The sequence below is a fragment of the Tupaia chinensis genome, unplaced genomic scaffold (assembly GCF_000334495.1).
Source record: "Tupaia chinensis unplaced genomic scaffold, TupChi_1.0 Scaffold000311_2, whole genome shotgun sequence".
NCBI classification, from domain to species: domain Eukaryota; kingdom Metazoa; phylum Chordata; class Mammalia; order Scandentia; family Tupaiidae; genus Tupaia; species Tupaia belangeri.
In genome coordinates this window covers 8293480-8320234 of record NW_006159803.1, presented here as the reverse complement: position 1 = coordinate 8320234, position 26755 = coordinate 8293480, and the positions used below count along the sequence as shown (strand labels likewise).

Sequence of the window (26755 nt, the reverse complement as noted above, 5' to 3'; positions counted from 1 at the left end):
TAGGCCACCGGGTCTGGAACTCAAACCACGGTCGACTACATGGGAGTCCAGCATCATAGCCATTACACTAACTGCTGGCCCTCCGGTGTGAGTTTTAAGCCACTGGGTCTGAAACTTGAACCATGGTTGACTATTTAGGAGTCCAGCGATGTAACCATTATGCCATCTGTTGGTCCCTGGATTTGTTTTTTGAAATTAAATAAAAATTAAATAGCCTTCAGAGAAAAGTCAAGGCCCTGCAGTTTCATTCCCTTTTCCCCTTGTCGCTTACCAGCTCAGCTTTCCTGTAATCTGAAAGGTTCCTGAAAAGCCCCTTCACTACAAAACCATGCTGGCCTACTCACTGGATTCTTTAGCTGCTTCTAACCCGCCTATCCAGGCTGCCTTGATTCCTCCACTCTCTCTGTCTCCGACCCTTAAACCAGTCCTGGACTCGCCATTCACTCCCAGGAGCACAGACCGTATCAGTCTCTCACTGTTCTTCCCAGGTCTGTGGAAGCCAGCCCTGGGAGCGGACCAGTTTTCACTTTTGCCCCTGTCATGTACTGACTAGTATGACCAGGGAAACCTTTAAGCCCCATGCTCTTTGCATGGTCACTGGTCAAATGGAGACAGATGTTCCTGGCTTGCTGACCTCTCGTGAGGGCTGGCTGTGGAGACAGAGTAAACTGCAACGGAGCCATCCGCACACAAGCTGATGTAAAAACGAAGAAAACTATGGGACCAACCTTACGGCCTAGTGGTTAAGGGAGCTGGGTCCCACATGGCTGACTGTGATTCGAATCCCAGCTCTGGCTGTGAAAAATATGCCAGGTGTGTGTACGTGCATGCACATCCAGGGTCCTGATGGGATGGGGAAATGGAGAAGAGATTGCAGCATGACCATGGATTCTGTCTCTGCCTCTCTCTCTCTCTGGTTAGCATACATGCCTCTGGCAATGAAAAATTAGGACCATCAGGTGGCATGATGGTTAAGGTGCACTGGACTCCCACATGGCCGACCACGATTCAAGTCCTGGACCTAGCAGCTTGAAATCATGCCGAGTATGTGTGTGTGCCCCAAATCCCGAGAGGGACTGTGGCATGGCCATCTGCCTTGAGAGTTGATTCCTCACTTTCCTCACTCTTTCTCTCTCTCTCAGGCAAGCACAGGTACCCTATGGCAAAAAAAAAAAAAAAAATTAAAAAATGGGGCCATCAGGTGATGTGGTGGTTAAGGCACTGGACTCCCACATGGCCAGCCATGGTTCAAGTCCAGGACCTGGCAGCTTGCTTTCTCACTGTCCCTTTTGTCTCTGTCTCTCTTTGGTGCGTGCACATGCCCTATGGCAAATTGAAAAGTAATAATAATGATAAATAAAAATAAATAATTATTAAAAATTCATAATATCTTAAAAAAATGAATTTGCTCGCATTGTATTTATGACATATTACTGGGATCATTTTGTTATTTCTGTGACATGCATGTGTGTGTCTGAGTTAAGACTGAATTCTTTTTTTGAGAGACATTTTTGCTACAGGGCGCATGCTCTTGACGGAGAGACAGAAAGCGAGAAATCTGCCCCCCCCCACCGCCCCCCGGGAGAGGGATGGCTACACCACAATCCCTTCTCCATTGTCCTCTCGGGATTTGGGGCACACACGCACACAAGCCTAGCGTGAGTTTTAAGCCACTGGGTCTGCAACTTGAACTGTCGTCAACCACTTGGGAGTCCAGCGACACAACCATTACACCATCTGCTGGTACCGCAGTGAAGACTGAATTCTAAGAGAGCAGAACACTGCACAATGCCCAGCCCTGCACAGGCAATCGGGTTGAGACCGGGATAAATGGTGAAAGCCTGTCTTGGAGAATTAAGGAAAGAATTGTGGAGACGTGAACAGCCATCTTGCTCTTTCCCCGAGCAGATTCTGCAGCCGAGGTCACAGGGACGCTGTCTGCAGCCGGGACCTTTGCTGACTAAGCTGTCCTGGGTGGTACTCTGCCAGTGTCACAGTGGTCCCCTCCCCAAAGAATGCTGTCCTCCTAGGTCCAGGGGTGTTGCAGGCAACAAGGGTCTTTCACACTGGACAGCACTGTCTTGCCCCTGTCCCACGTCTTCCTGAACATGGAGGAAAAGTTCATCTTGGCCTGATTCCTGAGGAGTTCTTCCACTTCCTTTATCCTAAAACTGGTGAGACAGGACCTTACGTGCTTGGAACTGGGCTTATATTTTCTATCCAAAGCAATATATGTGATTACCCCGAGACCCTCTCTACTATGTCAATATTAGGGTTACTTGTCTATGTAATCAAAACATGCGGCGCCTCTGTTGGACAATTTGCTGATAAACTCAATGGGCAAAAAACTGCCCAATCAGAGGCAGCAAAGCAGGATACCATCAAACAACCCAGGATGCAGCTGATTTGGAGAAGTCACAGCAGGCGCTGCTTCAGAAGCGCCTTTATCTTTCGGATGTCCAGAGGAACAGCATTGCTATGGCCTCGGAGGTTACTTGGTGGGAACTGCAGAATATAAGGAGGTAAAGAATCACTCGGACTATCACATCTCTGCAGAGCACGATGGTTCGGAAGGAACAAGAGCACACGATCACGTGGGTGGAGAAGCTTGTGGTGCGGGGGTCTCTGCGCAGCAGGAGGAGGCAATGGAAGGAGGCAAACGCCAAGTGCATTGCAGATCTGATGCTGCTGGCAAAGGAGGCCCAAGCGCAGCCAGTTCTGGGAATGTCTCTATCCCAGTTCAGGCAGCTAGAAACCGTGGGCTGCCTAAATGTTTAGAAATCAGTCTGTGTGGCAAAATCTTTGTGTATTGCTGGCTACTGAAGTTGCAGTTTACCTGCCCTAAAAACGAGAAGTTTGAATTCCATATAGTGAAAGAACTCAATCTTTTGACCAGGGAGAGGTTTCTCATTCCTCTTACTCTGTATTCTGAGTTGTTCCATGATCACGTTGGAAACAGGCAGTTTGCTTTTAATCAGACTTGCTCCTTGACTAAAGATTACTAAGTAATAACTTAAACTTGCTATTAATTTTACCGTCATGAAATAAAATAATAATTCAAGCAAGGTTTTTCAAGTTGCAGAAGTTTCTGAAATACTTCAGTATTTGTCCTATGGTTAAAAATTAAAGATGTCTTTAAACTAATATCTTATTTTTTAGACTATTCAGTAGACAGATAAGTTATAGGAAATAAAAAGCTGGTTAGTGTTTTTAAAATCACAACAGGAAACATTGTATATTAAATCATTTCATTGACTTTATTGCCATTTTATTATGAGTGTAGAAAATGTGAACTTAACATGTCATAAAAAAGGATCTGGCTGCAGGGCTGGTAGGTGGTGTGGTGGTTAAGGGCGCTGGACTCCCACATGACTGACCACGGTTCGAGTCCTAGATGTAGTGGCTTGCTTTCTCACTTTCTCTCTTTTTGTGCCTCTCTGGTCAAAATAAAAATAAATAAATAAATAAAGTTAAATAAAACAATTCTTTTTTTTTTTTTTAAAGAGGTTTTTACCATAGGGTGTGCTCGCCAGACAGACAGAGAGAAACAGAGAGACAGAAAGTGAGGAAGAGATTGCTACGTGGCAATTCCCCCTGGGGGGCAATTTCTTGCTTTCTGTCTCTCTGTCTTTCTGGTGAGCGCACGTGCCCTATAGCAAAAACCCCTCCCCCCTCCCCCCCAAAAAGAATTAAATTTAAAAAAATGGTTAAGATGGTAAGTTTTATGTCATAGATTCTATAATACCACAATAAAAGAAACTGAGGGAAAAAGGAAGGAACCTGAATGAAAAAGTGGATCTTAAAGGAATGTGCACATGGGCAGGGCGACTTCTTTCCCCTGAATCACGAAGGGCTGTGCTCACGTCAGTCATTCAACACTGACTGCAAGTGTTAGAGAGCTGTTGCTGACCGGGCGCAGATGTTCACTGGAGGTTATTTTTACCAGCCACATGATTAATACATTTTTTTTTTTGGCTGCTCCTTCGTGTGTTAATTACAGCAGATGAAAAGTGCCCTGTGTGTCCAGTATTGACACCAGTGACTATGTGGGAGGGGAATTCTCAGAGTACATCTTTGGCTAAGAAATTTTTTAAAAAGATAATTATTTATTTAATTTTATGTATTATCATTATTATTGTTTAATTTGAGAGACAGAGAGAGAGAGAGGGAAAGTGGGAAAGCTAGCTGCTAGGTCCAGGATTCGAACCATGGTAAGCTGTGTGGGAGTCCAGCGTCTCAACAACCACATCATCTCCTGGCCCCTTTGTCTAAGTATTTTACAAATTGAGGTCTTAAATATAAATTTGAATGGCCCCCAACATAGCTTTTGGGATCAGCTTAGGGCGTAATGGCTACGTTGCTGAACTCCCATGTAGTTGACTGCAGTTTGAGTCCCCGACCCAGTGGCTTCAACTCACGCTGGGCATGTGTGCATGCGTGCTCAAGATCCCAAGAAGAGAATGGAGGAGAAGGGATTGCAGCGTGGCCATCCCCCCTGGGGGGTGATTTCTCACTTTCTGTCTCTCTCTGTCTTTCTTGTGAGCGCATGTGCTCTATAGCAAAAACCTCTAAAAAAAAAAATAAAAATAAACAAAAATCTTTTAAATAAAGTAAAAGCTATTAGGGCCAGCATCACGGTCTGGTGATTAAGAGAAGCCAGATCCCACATGGCTGACTGTGGTTCGAATCTGAGCTGGGCACATGTGCGTGCTCCCAATCTCAATCGGACAGAAAAATGGAGGAGAAGATAATGTGTCATGTCTATGCCCCGGGCTTCCGGTGCTTTCTTTTTCTCTCTCCGTGTCTCTCTGGTAGGCACACGTGCCCTCTGGCAACTTAGAAGAAAGGAGCAGTTGGGGGGATTTTAATTTATACCGTGTCGACTATAAACGCCATACTTTATGTGTGAGCTTAAGAAACAATGGCTGGCTGGCTGTTGGTAGGTTTAGACGTAATTTCCTAGAATACAGCTTGGGTCACTTTTTGTCTGGATATTCGAACAAGGGAAGCTTGTGTTCTCGTTCCTCCTGGGAAGGCCTCCTCCCGCGTGGGAGGAGGGCTCCGCTTTCCCAGGCCTCCTACCCTGTTGCTACCACAGTGGCTGCTGCAGTGCAGGGACAGAGGGGTTAATTTTTTATTCTAATGAGAAGATGATAATGTGCCAGTTACTGGGCAAGGTGCTAGGAATAAATATATGGATGCAAATGGAGCCATTGACTCTGGATTTGGCGTCGGGGAGAAGTTTTGGCCTGGCTTGAAGTTGAACTTTATTTTGCAGTGCTGGTAGTTTTCAGGGAAACACAAGACAAAGCCATCCTAGGCTGAGAGCAAACGCATGGGAATGGAAGGGGGTGGTCTACTGAAGGAATGTTCTAGGGCTTTGGCTGTAGTTGGAATATAGAGTTCAGGAAAGAAAGAACACAATGAAACACAAGGCAACAAGATGTGCTTGGATCATGCCGTGCACTGGTTACTCAGCCTCACCTTCTATCGCTAGCGGGCAGCCAGTGTGACTGTGAGGCTGGCAGAGGGGTAGATCCAGTTTGAGTTACTGAATGGAGGATGAAGAATTGAGTGCAGGCATAGATGATCCCAAGATATAATTCTATTTGCCAAGGAAGGGTTAAGCTTGCCAGTGGGTCTGGCTAGGATGAGGGAGGGAAGAGGGGAGAAGGCTGAGTGGGAGACACTACTAGGCCTTTCGCGGCCCTTCCAAGGAGGCTGCCCTCCGTGTTCATTGGGCATCCTCTCTTCTAGATCTTGGGCAGGACAAGGCAGAGGACAGTGTCCAGTGAAAAGCACAGATGACCATATAAGACCGCACAGTTTTTCTTTTCTTTTTAAATATATTTTTTCCTCCCTTTCTTTGTATTCAAAGCAAGTAAAATGGCAGCAGTCGCTAGGGGTTTGTCACTGCATGCTGATGTGCAGTAATGGCCTGGAATAAGTTAAGTGGAGCTAACATTTTCCTAATTTCCTAATTAAAACTTTCCTCTTATTAGCTTTAGAAGTCCTTCTTTTCTTCATTGAGAAAGCCACACTCTGGAGGCTGAATAGAAAGAAGACGTGGCCGGGCCTCTCAGGCCGTGGATGTGCCAAGCCCAGTGGGATGGCCATACAGAACTCGAAGGAGGCAGGGGTTCGTCTGAGGGGACCTGGGGGTCTCATGGATGCAGGGGGGCCTTGCTGCAGATAGAGACTAGATGAGAATGCGGGATGTGTCCCTGAGAGAGCTAAAGTTGAGGAGGCAGTGGGGTGGCACATTTTCTTTTAAATTAATTTTATATTGCATTTCCTCACATGCATCTTTACAGTATATAGCATCTCTTTCTCCAGTATGAATACCATGCGTATCAGTCAAGACAAAGACGTTACTATACACATCAGGATGGCGCTTTATTTTTTTTAGAAAGAGATTTTTGCTGTAGGGTGCATGCGCTTGCAGAAGAGTCCAGAGACAGAGAGACATAAAGCGAGAAATCACCCCCGAGGGGGGATGGCCACACCGTAGTCCTTCTCTACTCTCATCTTGGGATTTTGGGCATGCACACAAGCGTGCCTGGCATGAGTTTTAAGCTGCCGGGTCCAGAGTCAAACTGTGGTTGACTATGTGGGAGTCTAGCGACATAACCATTACTCCATCTGCTGGTCCCAGGATGGCACGTTTTCAATCCTGCATCTCCCCAGACCTCACCCTCTCACCATCACCACCCAGAGTACCAGTTTTCCCTCTCAGAGAGAGAGAGACAGAGAGTATGAGAAATTGGCTGTGTGCTCAGGGGACTGTCGAAGCAGTCCCAAACCTGCAGGGCAGGCAAACGGGAAAGGAAGGTCACGGGCAGCCTTTGATCCATAGAGAAGGGCTGAAGCCTCTGTCTACTGGCACGCAGGAAGGGCAGACCACAGGCAGATGGAACTCCATAGGCACTGGCCAGGACTGGGGGCCGCAGGTGGGATTTCTCCCCCTGAGCTTCCCAGGCAGTCTCTTCATGACTCCTGCAGCATCTGTGCTGGTGGGAGGGGACAGCCCTGGACTCGAAGTCAGGAGTTGCATCAGGAAGCCTCCCACGTACCAACTATGCACTTATGGTCACCACGCAGAGCTCTCCACACATGATCCAGTGAAAAGGACAGAGGTCAGCCTTGAAGGACAGGAGGAGGAGGCCGTGGGGTTGGGAGGGGGAGGCCTCCTTAAGAAATGTTCTAGGGCTTTTGTAGCCTCAGTTTTCTCCTCTGGTAGCAGAAGTGATGGCTTGGTGATCTTTCTCAACAGATTTTGCCTGTCTGAGAATTCCGTTTGTACTAGAACTTGGGTATTTCTACTTGGAAGAGAAAGACATCATTATGCTCTGTCTCAAGGTGCCAGGGCCCATCTGAAGGGGCAGCTGAGAAAGGCTCTTGATATTTTTGAGAATATCCAGTGTCTGGAGGAGGAGAGGATGCAAGGGTTTGAAGGCTCATGAGCTGAGGCTCATCCCTAAATGTGGGCCTGGCCAGTAGGGAGGCGGCCGTGGGTGGAGTCAGAGGAGCAGGGCCATGATGAAAGGAGGCTACATCAGCAGCACCAGGTGAAAATGCAGACTCCAGAACCTCTTTTCAGAGGGGCTTTGCTTCAGGTCTTAGTCGGGACATCCCAGGGCTTGAAAGTTAGAGGCATCACTCTTTTCTTTTTTTCTTTTTAAATATTTAATTTTATTTATCATCATTATTATTATTTTTAGTTTGCGACAAGGTTCATCTACTCAGCAGTGAGAGACAGAGACAGGGAGAGAAGGAGAAAGTGAGAACACAAACCACCAGGTCTATTTGAAGTGCTCAGCCCAATGCCTCAACCATCATGCCACCTGCTGGCCCCACTCTTAAGGTATGCGAAGAATTTGCCAATGCGACACCCCACTCCCTGGGAGTGCCTTCTTCAACGTTGCACTCCCAGCTCCCGTTTGCCTCGTCCTGGAGGTAGGTATTCTGTCCCAACCAGGGAAATGGCCAGGGCAGTTCGGAATAGCTTGTCTGGGATGGACAGGAGCAGCAGGGAGAAGGAGCAGAGCAACTCCTCAGTTAGCCAGGCAGAAAACGGCCGGAAGAGGCCTGCCCCAGTTCACTTAGAATCTGCTCTGGGGGAGTGTGAGCTGGTTTCAGCTCTCCTACTGAGCTCTGGTCCAGGGAATTCAGGGCAGGTGGACTGCCTTTTTCCAGATGTGGGCCCTTGGAGAGAGAACAAGCCAGGGACAGTCTGACCGAGGTGCTGGAGAAGCAGAGACGTAAGCTGGTAAGCTCGTTAGTCTGGCTCTCTCTCACCACCTTCTCATCTCAGGAGAACCATCACTGGAGGGTAAAGGTGGGCTTGATGGCCTTGTCTCACAAAAGAATTTTTAATCATCTATTATTTTATTTTGAAAATATTTACTGAGTGTTCACTGGACTTGTTAGTGGTGGGCCAAGCATTTCTGGCTCTGTGCTTCTCAGTCTGTTGTACGATCGCATAAATTGTGGATAGGGGGTGCATTTAATCGCCAGCCTGAAGACTTTTAGAACTTTCTGCTGTCGTGACCAGCAGCATTGCAGGTGGAGTCTGCTCTATTGACTTGGGTTCTTAATTGAGGAGAGTCCCCAGCATGGGTCCCTTTGGACCAAGATGCTTAGTTGAGACTGTGCTTCTCCGGAATTGCCAGGGCAATGACACCAACTTCAGGCCCCTGTTTGCAGTGTTATTCTTCAGGAGGTTTCAGATGGGGCCAGGAGATGAGTGTTTTAATAACAAGATCCTTAGGGGATTCCAACTTATACTTAGGGTCAAGAGCCACTGGCCTGTGCGAGAGAACTGTGAGGAAAAAAATCCACCTTGGGGGCCAGCCCATGGCTTGGTGGTTAAGGTGGCCAGATCCCATGGGGCTGACAGTGAGATTCTAATCCAGGACCTGGCAGCTTAGAAAATGCTCTGGGGGAACCAGCAGTCAGCGTAATGGCTATGTTGTTGGACTCCCACATAGTCGACCACGGTTCGCGTCCCGGACCTGGTGGCTTAAAACTCATGCCTGGCGCGTGTGCGTGCGTGCCCAAGATCCCGAGAGGAGAATGGAGGAGAAGGGATTGCGGCGTGGCCATCCGCCCTGGGGGGGGGTGATTTCTCGCTTTCTGTCTCTCTGTCTCTGTCTGTCTGTCTGGCGAGCGTATGCGCCCTATAGCGAAAACCTCTCCAAAAAAGAAAAGAAAAGAAAAGAAAAGAAAAGAAAAGAAAATGCTCTGGGTACATATGCATGTATGCCCCAAATCCCTCCAGGATGGAGAAGTGGAGAAGGAATTTTGACAGGACTGTGCCCCATTGGGGAGGGGCATTGTTTCTGTCTCTCTCTGGCAAGCACGCACCCGCTCTGGCAAGTTAAAAATATAGATCAGAGTCAAATAGCCATCATCTTCTGGGGAATCTCCAATGGAAAAAATCAAGCCCAAAGTAACCCAGGGCTCACTGGTTTGTCTTGGAAAATTTAGAAATTCGCCCTAATTTTCCAGGCGTGCATCTGTCACCCTTCTAGTGCCGTGGGTATCTCCTACCCCATGATGGAGCGCCTTGGTCAGTCTGGCTGCCTTTCCCAGAGTCTTTCCCTCCACCTGACTCCCGAGCCCAAGTTGGCAGGGCCTGGTTAGGTAGCGTCAGTCTCAGGTTCAGGTACACGAGCCTCACTGCACCCCAGAACTCAGCTCACATCATGGAACTCAGGCTGCTGACCCTGCCTCAGGGTCCTGTGCCCTGTGCCCTGGAGCTGGCCTCCTGCAATGTACCTTCAGTGCCCGCTCTGTGGTTGCCTTTCATTTCTCAGAACTCAACTCAAATGTCTCCTCCACCGTGAAGCTGTCTCTGGGTGGAGGAGTCAGCTTTTCCTCTCCTCTCCTCCCCGTGTTCGTCCCTCTCATTTCACTTTTCCTACATAGCAGTTTCTGTCTCTCCTTCCCTCCCCCATGTCCACGCTAGTTCCAGATGCATGGCTGGTTCAGGTTAGCGAACTGGACAATATTGTCCTGGGAGGCCTCACAGCCTAGCCCGCCCTCCCTCCTCCAATCTGCCTCACAAGGTCCCCTAGGTGGGACATTTAAGAACACAGGCTTTCAAGCCAGACCTTTGTCCAACTCCTGTTTTCCCACTTGCCTTGGTTTCAGCTGCAAAGCGAACACAGCAGTGCCTTCTTATAGGGCTGGTGTTAGGTTTAAATGAAATATCGAATATAGAGCTCTTCGCCTGGGGCCCAGCACAGACGCATCCACGAGTAGTAGTGATTGTGAATCATTACGGTGGAGCCTCCCCCCCACAGGCTTTATCTTTTTGCTCCTCCTTTTCCTCACACACTCAGCATGTCAACTGAGTTTATGGTCACCATCCAGAGCTCTCCGCACATAATGTGATGAGGACAGAGGTCAGCTGTGAATTACAGACGGAGGACAGAAGCGGTGACTGGACTGAGGCCCTGAGTCACTTTGTGCACACAGTTGGCTCCCAGGGCAGACAGGGTGGAGGGGCTGTAATCCTGGAATCGGGGCAACAGGTGCGCCCTAGGGAGAGAGGTGACAGAGATCCCATATCATCACCCCAGTAACTCCACCGTGGTGACAGCCAGCCCATGGAGAGGCGAGAGAGAAACCAGAGTGCTCACAGACGTGCAGCCAGTCTCCAATCCAGCCCTGTCAGCACACAGGGAGGGTTGTGCGGGCATGCATGGGGCACACTTTTTGGCACAAGGGACCTGGTTGCTAAGCAACAATAGCTGGCCTCCCCTCCTCCCGGTAACCTTTTTCTGTTTCTGAGCTTCTAGTTAGCAGATGGGGGGTAGGGGTGGGGGTGGCTGGGGCTGCCCAGCCCAGCCCTTGGCCCCTTTCCTGCAACAAGGGGCCTATTCACGGGTCCTGAGCAGGGTTTATTGTCTCTCTGGCGCGTGTCTGTGTGTGTGTGGAGAGGGGATGAAGGGAGGAGCCTGTGTGAACCAGGGAGACCTCGTACTCCAACAAGCGGGAAAGGCTAGCCAGTCAATGCCGGCCCAAGAACGGGAGCAGAACGCTGCCTCACAGACCCTGAGGCTTTACGTCAGCGCCACTGAGCCGAATGGTAAGGCTGAGACTCTGCTCTCCCTTCTCTGGCCCGTCTCTCTCTGCTGTCCTTGGGAATCCTTGGAAATCCAGCCTCCCTGGGCGGTTCTGGTGCAGGGGCTGGCTCCTAGCAGGGCTCAGCGGGGGCCCCCCCTCTGCCTTTGATTCTCTTCCTCTGTCCTCTTGGCCTAGCCAAGTGTTTCATGCATGGGCAGAGCTTTGCGCATCATTATTGCACTGAACGGCCTCTCAAAAAGAGGACCAAGGGTCAGGTACCATGAAAGGCTATTTTCCCAGGCTACTGCATGAGCTCAGGGAGCTGGGTTTTGGGGTGCGGCAATCCCTAAGGTAAGGCCAGTGTGTTCAGAGGCTGAGCTTAAATCCAAGTCCCTCAATCCTGAGACAGGAGGAGAGACTGGGCATATCCCAGAATTGTGCCGAGACCAGGCCCTGCCTCTCTGCTCAGAGGGACATGGACGCAAGGGAAGCCACATCCCCAGAGAAGAAACCTAAACCTCACACCCCCTTGTCACCAGCTGGTCTTCTCATGTATATTTCTTATTAATATTTGGGGCCAGCAGGTGGTATAGTGGTTAAGGTGCTGGATTCCCACATGGTCAACCGTGGTTTGAGTCCCAGACCTGACAGCTTAAAAATCACACCAGGTGCATGTGTGCGCGTGCCCAAGATCCCGAGAAGAGAATGGAGAAGGGTGCAGTATGGCCATCTCCCTGGAAAGTGAATTCTCACTTTCCCTCTCTCTGTCTCTGTCTCTCTCCACTGAGTGCACACACCTATGGAAAAAACATTAAAGAAATTTTTTTTTGCTGTACTTTGCATTGTGCTGATAATTTATAAAGCTATTTTACTCACATTATCTTATTTAGCCGGCCTTAGTCCTTTCTCCCTCCATCCCGCCTTCCTTCTTTCCTTTCCTCATCCAGTGTACTTTGACTCAATGCCCGCTTTGTGCTAGGCTCTGAACTAGGCCCTGGGATGCATAGACCTGTGAGGAAGGAGATAGAGAAGTGAATGAGCACAGTACAGAGCCACAGCAGGTCTGCAGGCATCAGAGGATGTTCCCTAGAGAGGTGCCCGTTGTGCTGGGTCTTTTTTTTTTTTTTTTTTTTGAGAGGTTTTTGCTATAGGGCACGTGTGCTTGCCAGACAGACAGAGAGAGACATAGAGACAGAAAGCGAGAACTCACCCCCCAGGGGCGATGGTCACTCTGCAATCCCTTCTCCTCCATTCTCCTCTCAGGATCTTGGGCACGCACACACACGCGCCCAGCGTGAGTTTTAAGCTACCGGGTCCGGGACGCAAACCGTGGTAGAGTGGGAGTCCAGCGACATAGCCATTACGCTAACTGCTGGTCCCTGTGCTGGGTCTTGAAGGGTCAGTAGGAGTCAGTTACGTGGGCAAGGGGGCAGCAGGTGCAAAGGCTCCATGCTGTCAGAGTGCTGTAAGAGGAATGGCAGGGATGTCACTGTGACCCGCATCCCACTGTGGAGGGAGTTGGTGCTGACGGTGAGGGGAGAGGCGAGGAGGATGAACTCCCAGAGAGCCTGGTCAGCCTTGGCACAGAGCTCTAGATTGATCCTGAAGGCCACAGAGATTCCCCTCACTACTTTAAAGTTGGGGAACTTTGGAACCAGCAGATGGTGTAATGGTATGTTGCTGGACTTTTCCATGGTCAATTGTGGTTCAAGCCCTGGACCCAGCAGCTTCAAACTCGCACTGGGCGCATATACGTGCCTGCCCAACATTGTGAGAAAAGAATGGAGAAGAGAATTGCGGCATGGCCATCCCCCCAGGAGTTGATTTCTTACTTTCTGTTTCTCTGTCTCTTCAGTGAACACACACAATTTAGAGCAAAAATCTCTCTCTTAAAAAAATGGGGTGCACGTGTTTATATTTACATTTTTGGATGGTTTTTCTGGTTCTACAGCATGGAAAATAGTGGAGGGAGACACTACAGGAAGGAAAACACTCATTGAGAAGCTGAAGTCTCCACTTTTTTAAAAAAAAGAGTTATTTATTAAATTAATTAATTATTATTATTCAATTTTCTGTAGGCCATGCATATTTAACAGAGAGAGAGAGAGAGAGGGAAAGTGAGAAAGCAAGCTGCCAGGTCTGGGACCTGAACCACAGTCAGTCATGTGAGAGTCCAGCATCTTAGCCCCTGTGCCACCTGCTGGCCTCCATCACTCTTGTTTGATGAGTGAGAAAATGTCAGTTTGGGGAGATGACCTGCGGTGTCTAAGCTCACATGGTAGGCTGTAGACCTAGCTTTGAGCTGTCCCGTGGTTTTTCTAAGAGCCTATTTTTCATTACTCTTCTTCATGGTTCATGAATTACATCCCTACAGATGACTTACTGTTATTCTGTTCTCTGCTTTCTTTCTTTTTAAAATTTTCATTATTAAAATTTTTGCTATAGGGCCTGTACACTCACCAGAGAGCAAAACTGAGAAATCACGCCTGGGGGTGTGTGTGGCCACACTGTAATCCCTTCTCTTCCATTCTCCTCTTGGAATTTTGGGCATGTATGTACATGTATCAGGTGTGTTTTTCAAGTTGCTGGGTCTGGGACTCAAACTACAAAGTTGTCTAAATGGGACCGGGTGCCTTAACCACCATACCATCAACTAGCTCTGTTCTGTGCTTTCTTCCCCATATGCCTTTGCTTACTCAGTCCTCTTTGCCTTTGCCTGAACCACCCAATGCTCATGTATATAATTTCAAACCCTAATCATCTATGAGGGCCTGTCTCAGTGGCTACCTCCTCTAGGAAGTCCTCCTTAATCTCTTCAATGAGAAGAAAGATGATAGTCTTCTGAAGGTCAGTGATTAATTAGCTGAACTTTTCTAGTCATTTAACATAGTCTGTTTATTTATCTTCATGACTAGAACATTCTTTGAAGCAGTTGAGGGAGGCATGATGATTTATCCTGAACTCCCTACTACGCTCCCCCGTAGTGGCCTCTGTGCTTGGACTAAATAGCATTTACAAGATGAATGAATGGGTGGGTGGGTGGATGAATACAGAAGGGCACGTCTTCCTCTGATACACGGGGGAATGGAGGGGCTGGGATCTGGACGCTCTTTGGAGGGATGTTGAGGCACTTCGGCAGGTACCATAGTGCTCGTGGGAGGCTCGATGAGGGAGTGGTTACCAGTGTGGATTTGGAGTGGGCCTAATCTGGATTCAAGACCTTGGCTCTGACACGGGCTGAGAGTGAGGTAGGTGTGATTCTGGGCTCTGGGAGCACAGAGAGGGCCTGGAGCGGTGCCTGTGGGGACACACAGGGAGACCCTGAGATGAATACAGGCTTGCAAGTGGCAGTGTGGCAGGGCCCGGGTTAGGGAGGGGGACTTGGGTGGGCTAGAACTTCTCCCGAACTCTTTCCTGTGGGATCCTGATGTCTGACAATGTGTCCCCAGAGCCTGATGCTGGATGGCCAAGCACCTATGGAGGCTCAGCATGCAGAAGAGGGCCCGGGATCGAAGATCTTCAGAGCAGAGCTGGGAGACCTGCAGCGACCTAGTAGGCCGGAACGGGCAACGAGGAATGGCAGGGCAGGGGCAGTGAAGGCCGTCTTCTTACACCCCCAGGCCTTTTTGGGTTAGCCCCAAGTGGTGAGGGGAGAGGCCATGTCCTGCTTTGTCCCCAAGCAGGCTTTTGTCCCTATTTCCCATTGTGAGGTGGAGAAGGCTCTGAGTGCTGCAGTGACCAGGGCACCCACCCTGGGCCAATGGGCAAGGGAAGCCTCCTCTGGGACCTCAGTGGGTGCTGGGCCAAGTGGGTGTCTCAATGTGGAGTGAGGCTGGTCTGCAGGAGCAGAGCCTGGACGGCCCTCTCTGTTCCCCTCAGTCTTACAGGCCGGGCGTTGGTGTTCTGTGCGACGCTGCAGTGCAGTGCTGGGAGTCTTGGGGCTGCTGGCTGGTGTGGGTGTCGGCTCGTGGCTCCTAGGTCAGTGCTGGGATGCTCCTGTGGTCTGGGAGGGACAAAGAATAGGATCTGGGGGAGGCTGAAGAGAAGCCAGTGCTGAGCAGGTGCTAAGACAGATGGGTCAGCGTCTCCTTCCTCAACACTCTGTGTGGATTGGGGGAGGAGGGGGACACTGCAGCAGAAGGAACTTGGGTCCACTGGAAGAGCATGGGGATGTATCATGAGAAATGTAGGGCCCTTGAATGGATGATCTAGGGGGCCCTAAGTCAAGCTTTTTCTAGAAATCTATCCTAGTGAGAGAGAGAGAAAGAAATAGAAGCAGAGACAGAAAAAGGGAGAGAGACAGAGACAAAGAAAGACAGAGAGAGTGCAAGAGAGCGAGACAGTGCTGGCCACGACTCTCCGTAGCATGTTGGGTGGGGTCTTGTTTGAGGCAGGTGTGTGAGGGGTCCCCAGGTGGCTGTTTTCACCTAGCCCTGGAGTGTCTTGGTCTGTAGCTCGGCCCCTCCTTTGAGAAGCCCTCCCCTTGTCTCCACGCTCTCTCTCTGTCCTCCTCCAAAGTGCTCTATCTGTGGCCAGCTGCCTCTCAGCCCACTCCCGGGACCTTGCCGGATGAGATGACTCTGAGCTGCTCCGGGGCCAGCAGTGAGGAAGCCCTGCTCCCCTCACTTCCCAAAACAGGTGGGCCACCCCAAAACTATGGGACACTATCCCTGCCAGGGTCCCTTCTCATCTTGGGGATCCCCCACTCTAGGCTGGGCAAGAAGATCAAGATGACGGCCACCAGCTCACTGCTCCCCATGCTTCTCCTTCCTCCGGAGTGAGGTTGGTGATGAGGCCTACCTTTACAGAGCTGGTTACTGATTTGGGGTTCTTAGCACTCACTGAGGACAATCCTGATCTCTAGCTGGGCCATGACCAGTAGTGCAGGCTGGAGGAAGGATGGGCACTTGTTGTTTGGGGCAGAGTGAGCCAGGTATATGGGAGGAACCAGTGTGTGGCCAGCAGGGCCACCTAGAGGCCTGGGGATGGCATTCCATGTTGTCCTCTCCCTCAGGTGAGACTAGAGGATAAGAAGTACATGCTGTCCAGAGGCATTAGAATAAGTTCTAGATGTTAATTAGAATAACATGGTAGCCTATTTTTTTTTTAAAAAAAATATTTATTTATTTAACTCCATTTGTTATTATTTTAAAATTTGACTAGAGAGAGAAAGGGAAAGTGAGAAAGCAAGCTGTCAGCTCCAGGACTCAAACCACAGTTGGCCATGTAGGAATCCAGTGCCTTTAATCACCACACAACCTGCCGACCCACCTAATTATTTTTTATTTTTTATTTTTTTTTACATTGCCAGATGATATGTGCTTACCAGAGAGGGACAGAGAGATGAGGGTGGGGAGGGGAAAGCAGTCCCCATTGGGCATGGTTACACTGCAGTTCCCTTCCCCATTTCTCCATCCTGTTGGGATTTGGGGCACACATGCATGCTTGCCCAGCATGTTTTTCAAACCACTGGGATCAGGACTTGATCTGCTTCCAGTCATGTGGCATCCAATTCCCTTAACCGCTATGCTACAGGGCCAGCCGTGGAGTCTATCTTTTGCTAACTATGTGACATTGAGTCATTGCTTCTTTGAGCTTCTATTTTATTCTCTATAAAATGAAAATAAAAATATTTACTTCTTAAACTTGTAAGGACAAAATAAGCTCATGTACAAAAAGAGCTTAGCACAGAGCCCATGTCTGTTAGGGCTGCCATGACAAAAATACCATAGACGGGATGGCTTAACCCACAGACATTCATTTTCCTACAGTTCTGGAGGCTGGAAGTCCAAGACCAAGGCATGCAACTTTGGTCTCTCTTCCTCACTTGTAGGTGGCAGACTTCTTGCTGGGCTCTCGCTGGACATTTACTCTGTTCTTGAGGAGAAAGGGAATCTCTACTGTCCCTTCTTCTTATAATGACACCGGCCCTGATGATTCAGGACCTCATCCTTATGACCCTGTACATGGGGTTATAAATTATCTCCTTGAAGACTCTGTCTTCAAATACAGTCATATTGGAGATTGGGGCTTCAACATATGGATTTGGGAGGACACGATTCAGTCCGTAACATACTGGGAAAAGCAGACACTTGGTGAATGGTAACTATTATTGCCACAAGATTTGAAATCGGAGAGCTGGACTTAAGTTCTGGATCCATCACTTGATGTGGCGATCTCAGTCTCTCACCTCTTTGTGTAGTGTTCCCTCACAGAATGGAGAAGATGGTGGTTTTGATGGCACAGGCTGCTGTGACAAGTGATAGAGCATGCTTAAAGCATTGGGTGAAAGCACACATCCGAAATGGCCCACCGGTAGAGGTTATATTGTTCTTAGGCCTGACTGACACTCCAGGGAACTAGGAGCTGCACACCGGGTGACTCAGATGCCGTCATTAAGGCCCTCTCAGGTCCCACAGAGTCCCAGGTCCAGCCCCCACCCCCGCCATCCGGACCTGCCTTCGTCCTCCCTGACCCCTGCCGCAGGTGGGGTGTGGTTTCCATGCTGTGGTTTCAGTGTCTTTCAGGACCAGCAGCGAGGGCTTCTTGCTGGAAGTACAGGTGAAGGCCCGGCCAGACTGGCTCCTGGTCTGCCATGAGGGCTGGAGCCTGGCCCTGGGGGTGCGCATCTGCCGGAGTCTGGGGCATCTCAGGTAACGGGAGCTGCACGTGGACCTGGGTAGGGAGGAAGGCTGGTGGCCGGGGGACGGGGAGTTGGAGCCCGCTATTGCCTGTCACTGTCGAGGTGCTAATGAAATGACAAGAGGTCATTTTTTTTTCTTTAGTTTGCCAGAAGGAACAAGTACTCACCAAAGAGAGACTGAGAGTCTGAGAGAGAGAGGGAGAAAGAGAAAGCACCCCTTGAATGGCCATAGTCATATTGTAGTCCCCTCCTCTCCATTTCTCCATCCTGTTGGGATTTTGGGCAGACAGGCACATGTGCCTGGAGTGTTTATCCAGCTGCCGTGGCTGGGATTTGAACCACAGACGGCCATGTAACCCTGAGGCAACAGGACCAGAGGTCATTTTGGCCATCTTCTGGCCTCTGGGCGTGACAGTGTCCCAGCCTGTCTCCCTGTTTTGAGAATTGCTGCTTTTTATGTTTTGCTGTTGTTGTGCTCACCTGAGAAAGACAGAGAGAGAGAGAGAGAGAGAGAGAGAGAAGGCATCTGTCAGGGAGGATAGCCATGCCACAGTCCCTTCTCCTCCAGTCTCTTCGGATTTTGAGAATGCAAGCCCATGCACCTGGCATGATTTTCAAGCCACCAGGTCCAGGACTTGAACTATGCAGTTGACCAAGTGGGATCCAGCTGCCTTAACCTCCATGCCACCTGCTGGACCCAAGCATTCCTGGCTTTTAACAAATGTAAATCCCAGAAGTCATCGTTGCCGTCTTGCTCAGCCCCTGTACTGGTATAGTGCCTAGTACAGATTCCAGGTATGACTTCTCCTGTCCTCTTCCCCTCTTCTGCCAAGACTCACTTACCACAAGGCCGTGAACCTGTCCGACATCAAGCTCAACAGCTCCCAGGGGTTTGCTCAGCTCTTTCCTAGACTGGGAGGCTCCCAGGAGGAGGTGTGGCAGCCCAGGTAAGGCTTCAGTGGGGGGAGAGGTGAGTGGGGTCCCTTACTTCCTGGAGTCCGTCTCGAGGCGAGGACATTAGTGTTCCGATATAGAAACATTTCCCAAGCAGGAATAAGAGTCGTGCCCTCCCAGCGTCACATGCATCATTGCCCTCCATGAGAAATGCAGGGTTGGTTGTTTCAGTCTCAGGAGTGGAAATGGTGTTCTCACTTCCATTTTACAGGTTGGCCAACTGAGGCTTATGATTTTAAAGGGTCTTATCCAAGGTCACCTAGATAATAGGCAGCTAAGCTAAGACTTTATACCAGGCTCCTGTCTCCCAAGTACGTGTTCTCTGAATCCCAACACACTCTATTGGCTAATTCTGCTGTTTCAGAAAGAGGTGGTTGAGTTGCTCCGGCTAAGAGCTGCTTGGAGCCCGAGAGTCTCCCAGAGAAGAGGTCTCTGGACTGGAGCAGGCCCTCCCCAAGTCCTGGGCACAAGCTGAGATGGTCTTTGCCCTGGCCTGGAGGGGGCTCCTCCCTCACCACTGTAGAGACACCTCCGTGTGCCCATGTTTCCAACCCGAACTGTTCCCTCAGGCCCCTCCCATCAGGCCCTGTGCTGAGGGCCCACCCTTGGGGACATTACTGGAGACGAGGGAGTTGCTCAGTGGGTCCCTGTGCTAGCTATCTGGTGGGCAAGGGGGCATAAGAGTAGGACCAACCCCTCCAGGAGAGCTGGGAGGGCTCCAGGTTTGAGAAACCGGAGATTGAACGGGGCCAGGCACAGGGCCACAGGGGACAAGAGATGAGTAAAGGGAGGGAAGGGGGCTTTGGTCAAAAGGGAGTTGAGGCTTATGTTGAGGGAGAGGATGGCAGAGAAGAGAGTGAGAATATGAACAACAGGGCCCAGACCACAAGCCCGGGGAGGAGCCTGGGGTGCGCAGCCCTGGCTCCCGTTCACTCCTGCATCCACTCGTTCATCCAGAGAACACACTGCAGTCGGGGCCACTTAGTGGGAATGGCCGGGCTCCCTCACCTACAGGCTCTACTTCAGCCTGTGGGCCCCACCCACATCAACCCTCAAGGACCAGAAACTCCTTCTGTGGCCCTTTGGAGACAGAAAGACTGGGTGTGGCTGTCTTGGGATCCGTTTTGAGGGGGCCCTTGACCTATGTGGGGAGACAGGAAGAAAATGGTGGTATTCTTCAGACTATGGCTACAGGACAGCTGTAGGAATAGCTACAACCCCTCCTCACCCCACCCCAGGCCCGGGATGAGCGTGGCCTGAAGGTGGACCCTGCCCGGGTTCTCGCTGGTGCCTGTGTTTTGCAGGAACAGCTGCGCTTCTGGCCAGGTTGTTTCCCTCAAATGCTCGGGTGAGTCAAGTCTTGGACCCTGGGGAGTGGCGGTGGGAGGAAGGAGTCCCCCCCCCCCCACCTTGAGTGTGATAAGGTGAGGTGGAGAGGCTCACCCAGTCTGGCTGGGGGTCCTGGGTCCCCCATCTGTCTGCTGGGCCCATCCTTCAGATACAGTTCTGCCCAGGCAGAGCCTGTTCTAAAGCTGTCACGGGTCCCACTAGTCCCACCAGCCACCAGACTAGCAGATGACATCCTTCTTTCACTACCATCCACTCTGCCTTGACCTGTGACACTCACTCCCCCGTCCCTCCAGAGAGCCACAAAGATGAAATTATTATTAGCTACTGAGTCACTTGTTAGCAACTTTGGAGCCAGGGCGGGTGGTGGATTAGGGGCCCAGTGAGCAGTAGCCTGGGCAGCTCTGGCATCTGGCTTCCCACTCATTCATTCACCTGTCTGTCCTGCACGTCCGTCCACACACCAACATTTCGATGCCCTACTATCAGACAGGCACTTCGCCAGGCACTGGGGCACCTGGGGGGGCAGGTGGGTGTGTAACTGGCGCTTATGCCTTCCTGTCCCCCAGATTCAGGCAGCAGCTGTCCACACTGGCTCTCTGGGGCTGGGTGTTGGGCCATGCTCCCCGAGAGGACCACGCTGACAGCCCCCCTTTCTCTTTCTGTCTCACCCTTCTCCCTTTGCAGCATGTGGGGCCAGGCCGCTGGCCTCCCGGATAGTCGGCGGGCAGGCCGTGGCTCCTGGGCGCTGGCCGTGGCAGGCCAGTGTGATGCTGGGCTTCCGGCACGCCTGCGGGGGCTCCGTGCTGGCGCCGCACTGGGTGGTGACGGCTGCACACTGCATACACAGGCAAGCCTGGGGGCTGCGGGGAGGAGAGGGTCTCGTCTTTTGTGTTTGGCTGTTGGTATGTCCTGCAGAAACTGTCCATGCCCAGAACTGTCTGCCTCCAGGTATCTGCTCCAGGTGGGCACGTACGGTGTTAGTGAAGTTCTCCCCATTCGGGGCCAAGAACGAGTCTGCACAAGCAGCAGTAACAATCCAAAGATTGGTTCTTCATAGGCATTCAGCTGCTAGGTTTTTTTTTTTTTTGGAAAGATTTTTGCTATAGGGCGTGTGCGCTCGCCAGACAGAGACATAGAGACAGAAAGCAAGAAATCACCCCCCAGGGGGGATGGCCACGCCGCAATCCCTTCTCCTCCATTCTCCTCTCGGGATCTTGGGCATGCACGCACATGCGCCCGGCGTGTTTTAAGCCACTGGGTCCGGGACACGAACTGCGGTTGACTACGTGGGAGTCCAGCGACATAGCCATTACGCTAACTGCTGGTTCCCCAGCTGCTAGCTTTTTGAAATGCTTTCACCATCACGGCTCTGCGCACTTCGTAACGTCTATCACCACTCTCATGGAACCATCTCCACGTCGCTGTCTAACGGGCTTCTTCTCATTTAGACTAGAAGCTGTCCCTCCATGGGAGCAAGGACTAGGTCTCACATACCCCAGAATCCCTTTGTAGATTTCCCCACTGCTGTGTCCCAGGGCCTAGGAAAGTCTCTGGAGTGGAGTAGGTGCTTAGCACACTTGAGCTGGAGGAGTGAATGAGTGGATGATGAGCTCTTGGTGGCAGGCGGGGCAACGAGGAAACTGAGGCTGGGAGGAAAAGCGCCTTCCCTGTGCTCACACGTAGAAAGGGAGGTGACAGGACTGAGTGAAATTTTTTCAACTCAGCTTAGAGTTTTGACATCGTAGAGGCCCTTTGATGTTTGCTGTAAAACTTGGAGGAGGTTATGCAGGAGGGAGGGTGGTGGTGACAGGTGACCCACAGTGTCTCATTTGTCTGTCTGTCAGCCTGCCAGCATTTATGCAGCTCCGACTGCATGCCCGGTGTCCGGCCAGCTGCTGGGGTGATACAGAGGCATGGTCCTCAGGTCCTGGTGATGGGACCCCCATTAACGGTCTCTCTGGCCAGCATTCTCCACACACCACCTCGCCTACGTCAACCTCTCTGCCCCCGTGCAGTTTCAGGCTGTCCCGCCTGTCCAGCTGGCGGGTCCACGCGGGGCTGGTCAGCCACAGCAACGTCAAGCCACACCAGGGGGTGATGGTGGAGAGGATCATCCCCCACCCTTTCTACAGCGCCCAGAACCATGACTACGACGTCGCCCTCCTGCGGCTCCAGACTCCGCTCGACTTCTCGGGTGAGGTGCTGGTTTGGAGGGAGCAGGCTGGGGGATGGGGCCAGGCAGAGCAGGGACTAGGAGGAAGAGAGTGGGCTGATGGCTAAGGTTCTCTAGGGCCGGAAATCTTCATGTTGGCATCACCTGGACCCAAAGTGGCACCAGCTCCTGTCTAGGCTCTGTTACAGATAAAGGCTCAGGCCCTTTTCTCACCCAGGCTGCAGGTGAGATTACCTGCAGGTCCCAGGCCCAGCGTCCCAGATGCCTCATCTACCAGCAGGCTACTCTGCCCTGTCCCCAAGCTGGTCCCAGGTCCCAGGCATTCTGCAACCTGTCACAGTTAATGAGATTGGTTTTTCCCAATTTCCTTTCCTTGGCTATTCCTAACAAACCTGACAGGTAGAAGAAGCAGGTATAGACAGGCTAGGACACTGAAGTTTAGACACAGGAGTGACTCTGCCCAGGGTCATTGGCAGACAGTTCCTGAGCCTGGTGTCCTGACTTGGAGGCCGGGACCCCTTTCCCTGAAAGGGTGAGCCCAGGCTTCAGCCATCCCTGTAACAGCCTTCCCTGACCAGCACACACATGTGAGCAGGGCATTCCCTTACAAACACACTCACAGAAACATGCACGCACACTGCACATTCATCTACACACACTCATACATGCTCACACAGACACACACCTGGTCTCGTGCACATACATACTCATGTACACACGTGCATATCCATGTACACTCACAGACACTTGTACACTCACATATACGCGGCCCTTCTCCCTCCCGTTGTCACCTGTAGACTTGGCTTCCCCAAATCCCATCATTTACTCTTTACATTTTGCAGATTTCACCATATATGAATGTAAAGTTGTTCAATAGTTAGTATTTCTAAATGGACATAAATAAGTATATTTAAAAGGAAACATCACCTACCTGGAGAACCTACATCCTGTTTAGTAAATAGATGGTAACCATGAAAATACACAGCACGGAAAGAAGTCAGTGTTTAATCCCGAGTAGCTAGAGTCCTCTGTGGAAGGGGCCTCTGGCTGCATCTGTGTCGTGGAAGGTGGACGGGCACTGTGAGAGGGACAGACTCCATTCTGTGGCTTTTTCCTCGTCGAGGCCCTGGACGAGGAAAAGGAGATAACTTTCTCCCCACACGAATCACTGTTTATTTAATGGCATGCCTATGTCCTGCCTGAAGTCGTGTTAGGCACCACCCACAGGATGTGTGACTCTTTTTGGAAAACTGCCCCATGAGCGATCAGGCCCCTTGGAGAAAAGCCAAAGTGGGTCCTTGTTGGAAGCTGGGTGCCAGAGGGATTTCCATTTTCCCCCTGCGAGCCCAGGTGTGGAATGGGCAGCAGGTACACTGCCCACCCCTAGAGGGCGCCATGCACGTGGGATTGTAGTTTGGACATGGCTTCTGACTGGTGGCCCCAGGTGGGACATGAGACCTTGCTGATGGAGAAAGCAGGACCTTTGAGGAGGGCTGTGAGGAGGACCGGGCAGGCCTGGGTCCTCTCTGACTGAGGAGAGGGCGCCTGAGCGGGAAACACCTGCCTCTCCACAGACACCGTGGGTGCTGTGTGCCTGCCGAGTGAGGAGCTGCGCTTCCCCAGGGGCTCGCAGTGCTGGGTGTCTGGCTGGGGCCACACCGACCCCAGCCACAGTGAGTCGGCTCCTGGGGCCCCGGTGCAAAGGGGCGTGGGGGAGTGGGACGGGGGAGTGGGTCGGCACTCTCCCCGTGGTGAGACACCTCCACCTCCCCAGCTACATGGCAGTGCCAGTCTGCTATGTCCTGGCTCCACTCTTGGCTGGGCCTGGGGCTCCATCTCCCCTGCCTGGCGAAAAACCACGGAAACTTTTCCCTAAACCCAGGCGGGCCCTTTCACTGCCCTGCCCTCGTCCCAGGGAGTCCATGGCCTAGGCAGGGGTGTAAGTGTGTGTCTTCCTCCTCCCACTCCCGCCCCGCTCCCACCCTGGGTTTCCCTCTTGGGGTGTTTGTGATTCTGGTACTTTTCCCTACCTCCCTCTTGCTGCCCTGCCTTCCTGGGCTTTGCCCCCACTCCCTGATGTCCTCTGTGTCTCTCCCATCTCGGCGTCTCTCACAGCCCACAGCTCGGACATGCTGCAGGACACAGTGGTGCCCCTGCTCAGCACCCAGCTCTGCAACAGCTCCTGCGTGTACGCCGGGGCCCTCACCCCGCGCATGCTCTGTGCTGGCTACCTGGACGGGAGGGCCGACGCCTGCCAGGTGCGGCCTGTGGGGCGGAGGGTGGGGAGGAGCTGTAGCTTGGCTCCCTGGTCTGGCATTTAGTGGCTGGCATGAGACAACCTCCCTAGGAGCAGGGTCAGCTAGGCGAGTCTGAAGCTGCGTCAAGGGTTTCTGGAAGGGGGCAGCCGGCAGGTGTCCCTGCGGGAAGGAGGAGGGGCCTCGGAAGGAGTGTCCTTCCAGTGGAGGTCCGCTGCTTCCCCACCACGAAGGACTAACTGGCTGTCTCTCTGTGTCTCCATGCCTGGATCCCTCAGGGGGATAGCGGGGGCCCCTTGGTGTGCCCAGATGGGGACACATGGCACCTGGTGGGGGTGGTCAGCTGGGGTCGTGGCTGCGCGGAGCCCAACCACCCAGGCGTCTATGCCAACGTAGCTGAATTCCTGGACTGGATCTACGACACTGCTCAGGTGAGTGCCTGGTGCCCTGGAGTGGGATGGGGGGCCTCTAAACAACCTGCTCCTCAGACACTGTGAACCTTGTCCCTGAGGCCTGGGCCCTACAGGGTTGGGGAGGGTGCCAGGAATGTTCCCCAGAGTGGGAGAAGAGGGAAGTAGTGCTTACAAACCCCGGTTCCACTGGTTTTTTCTTCTTCTTCTTCTTTTTTTTGTTTTGTTTTGTTTTTTTTTTTTCTGTAAGTTCTGTGTGCTCGCCAGTGAGACAAAGACAGAGAGACAGAAAGCAAGAAATTACCTCCCGCCCCATGGGTGACAGCCATGTTGCAATCCCTTCTCCACCATTTTCCTCTCAGGATATTGGGCACACACATGCACACACACACACACACACACACACACACGTGCCCAGTGTGTTTTAAGCTGCCTGGTACAGGACTTGAACTGCAGTTGGTCATGTGGGAGTCCAGACCACATAACCATTATGCCACGTGCTAGTCCCTCCGCTGGATTTCTGGCATTGTAAACACTTGCTGATAGCCATGATCTGCTGTCTCCTATGAACCTGGGTGAGTTCGGAGCCTTGGTGGCCCTGGGTGTCCTGGTGATAGCCACCATGACTACACGATATGCTATCGTGGTGATTAAAGCAGACAGGCAGCAGGTCCAGCACAGGGCCAGGTTGGGAGGGAATGACCCAGTGTTACCTATGTGTGTTTATCTGTCCTACTGTCATCCTTGGTCTCTGGGGACAGTTACCAGTGGCCGTGTCCCACTGTGGAGAGAGCTCAGCGTTTATCCTGTAGTTTCTGCATCGAATTACACCTTCTGTGACTCTGGGCAAGCCACTCTACTTCATCTGTTCAGTAGGGTGGGGTGCCTAGCTTAGGACAGGATAATGAAAAGAAGCTTCCTCCGAGGATGGGCGCCAGGGCAGGACTTAGATAATAAACCTCAGTGAAGTCTGAATGAGGGGTCATATGCATCTATCTTCCCATTCAAATCTTACCAAAAGCTGTTAGAGTTGGGACCAGTAGGTGGCATGGTGATTAAAGCCCTGGACTCTCCCGTGGCCCACAGTGGTGTAAGTCCCAGACTGGGTGACTTGAATATCACTCCCGGCACTTGTGCATATGTACTCAAAATCCTGAGAGGATGGAGGAGAAGGGATTGCAGCTTGGCCATCCCTTCTTGGTGGGGGGTGGGGGGAGGATGACTTTTCACTTTCCTTCTCACTGTCTCTCTCTCTTTGGCGAATGTACGTGCCCCGTAGCAAGCATCTAACCCTCCCCCACCCCAATAAAAAACAAAACCCTAGAGAAGCAGATAGTTTTAGCCTCTTTTAATAGAGGTGGAAATCAGGGTTCTGAATAGTTATTCACTAAGATAGGAGATACTGGCTAGGCGCCTTTCTCTGCTCCAGGACGTCCTTCCCCAAGTCCCAGTGTTCCCCTGGGCTCATTGCACATGAAGCTTGACTCCTGGGGTGTCCGGCAGGTCCACTAGATGGAGCAGGGACAGCAGCCCTTGCTGCAGAAGGCATGGAGCTCCGACTGCTGGGCGAGAGACACGGTGACCACCCACAGGCCAGCTTCCAGGCACAGGGCTTCCTCCCTCAGGCCCTGAGTTCCGGGTCCCTTTTTCAGACCAGGAGGCTCAAAGACAGGAGAAGGGTGGGTTGGGAAAGGTTGGGGAGCAGGAGGGAGGCTGGAACTGAAGACAGAGGCAGCTGGAAGCAGTGGGGAGCCTGTCCTGCTTGCTCCCCTCCCTGGCTTTGTGCATCTTTAGGGAGGACGCCAGGGGCGCCCCATGCCCTGCCTTCTCCTGTGCCCTTGGGTGGGCTAGGGACCATCGAAGGGGAGCCATGGCTCTGAAGTTCCTGGACAGATGG

At 51.6% G+C, this 26755-nt stretch overlaps 1 protein-coding gene and 1 pseudogene across 1 annotated transcript; both read left to right on the top strand.

Annotated features, from left to right (window-relative positions):
- Positions 1-2778, top strand: part of LOC102478594 (ATP synthase F(0) complex subunit B1, mitochondrial pseudogene) — a 3406-nt pseudogene extending 628 nt beyond the window's left edge.
- An 11750-nt stretch (positions 2779-14528) lies between these two features.
- On the top strand, positions 14529-26370 carry TMPRSS5 (transmembrane serine protease 5). The gene is made up of 12 exons (XM_027772836.1): positions 14529-14625; positions 14953-15051; positions 15592-15711; positions 17591-17726; positions 18550-18663; positions 19975-20018; positions 20705-20867; positions 22036-22214; positions 23768-23866; positions 24309-24451; positions 24727-24879; positions 26362-26370. Exons 1-12 carry the CDS (start codon positions 14529-14531, stop codon positions 26368-26370), a joined length of 1356 nt encoding a protein of 451 aa, XP_027628637.1.
- The last annotated feature ends 385 nt before the right edge of the window (positions 26371-26755 follow it).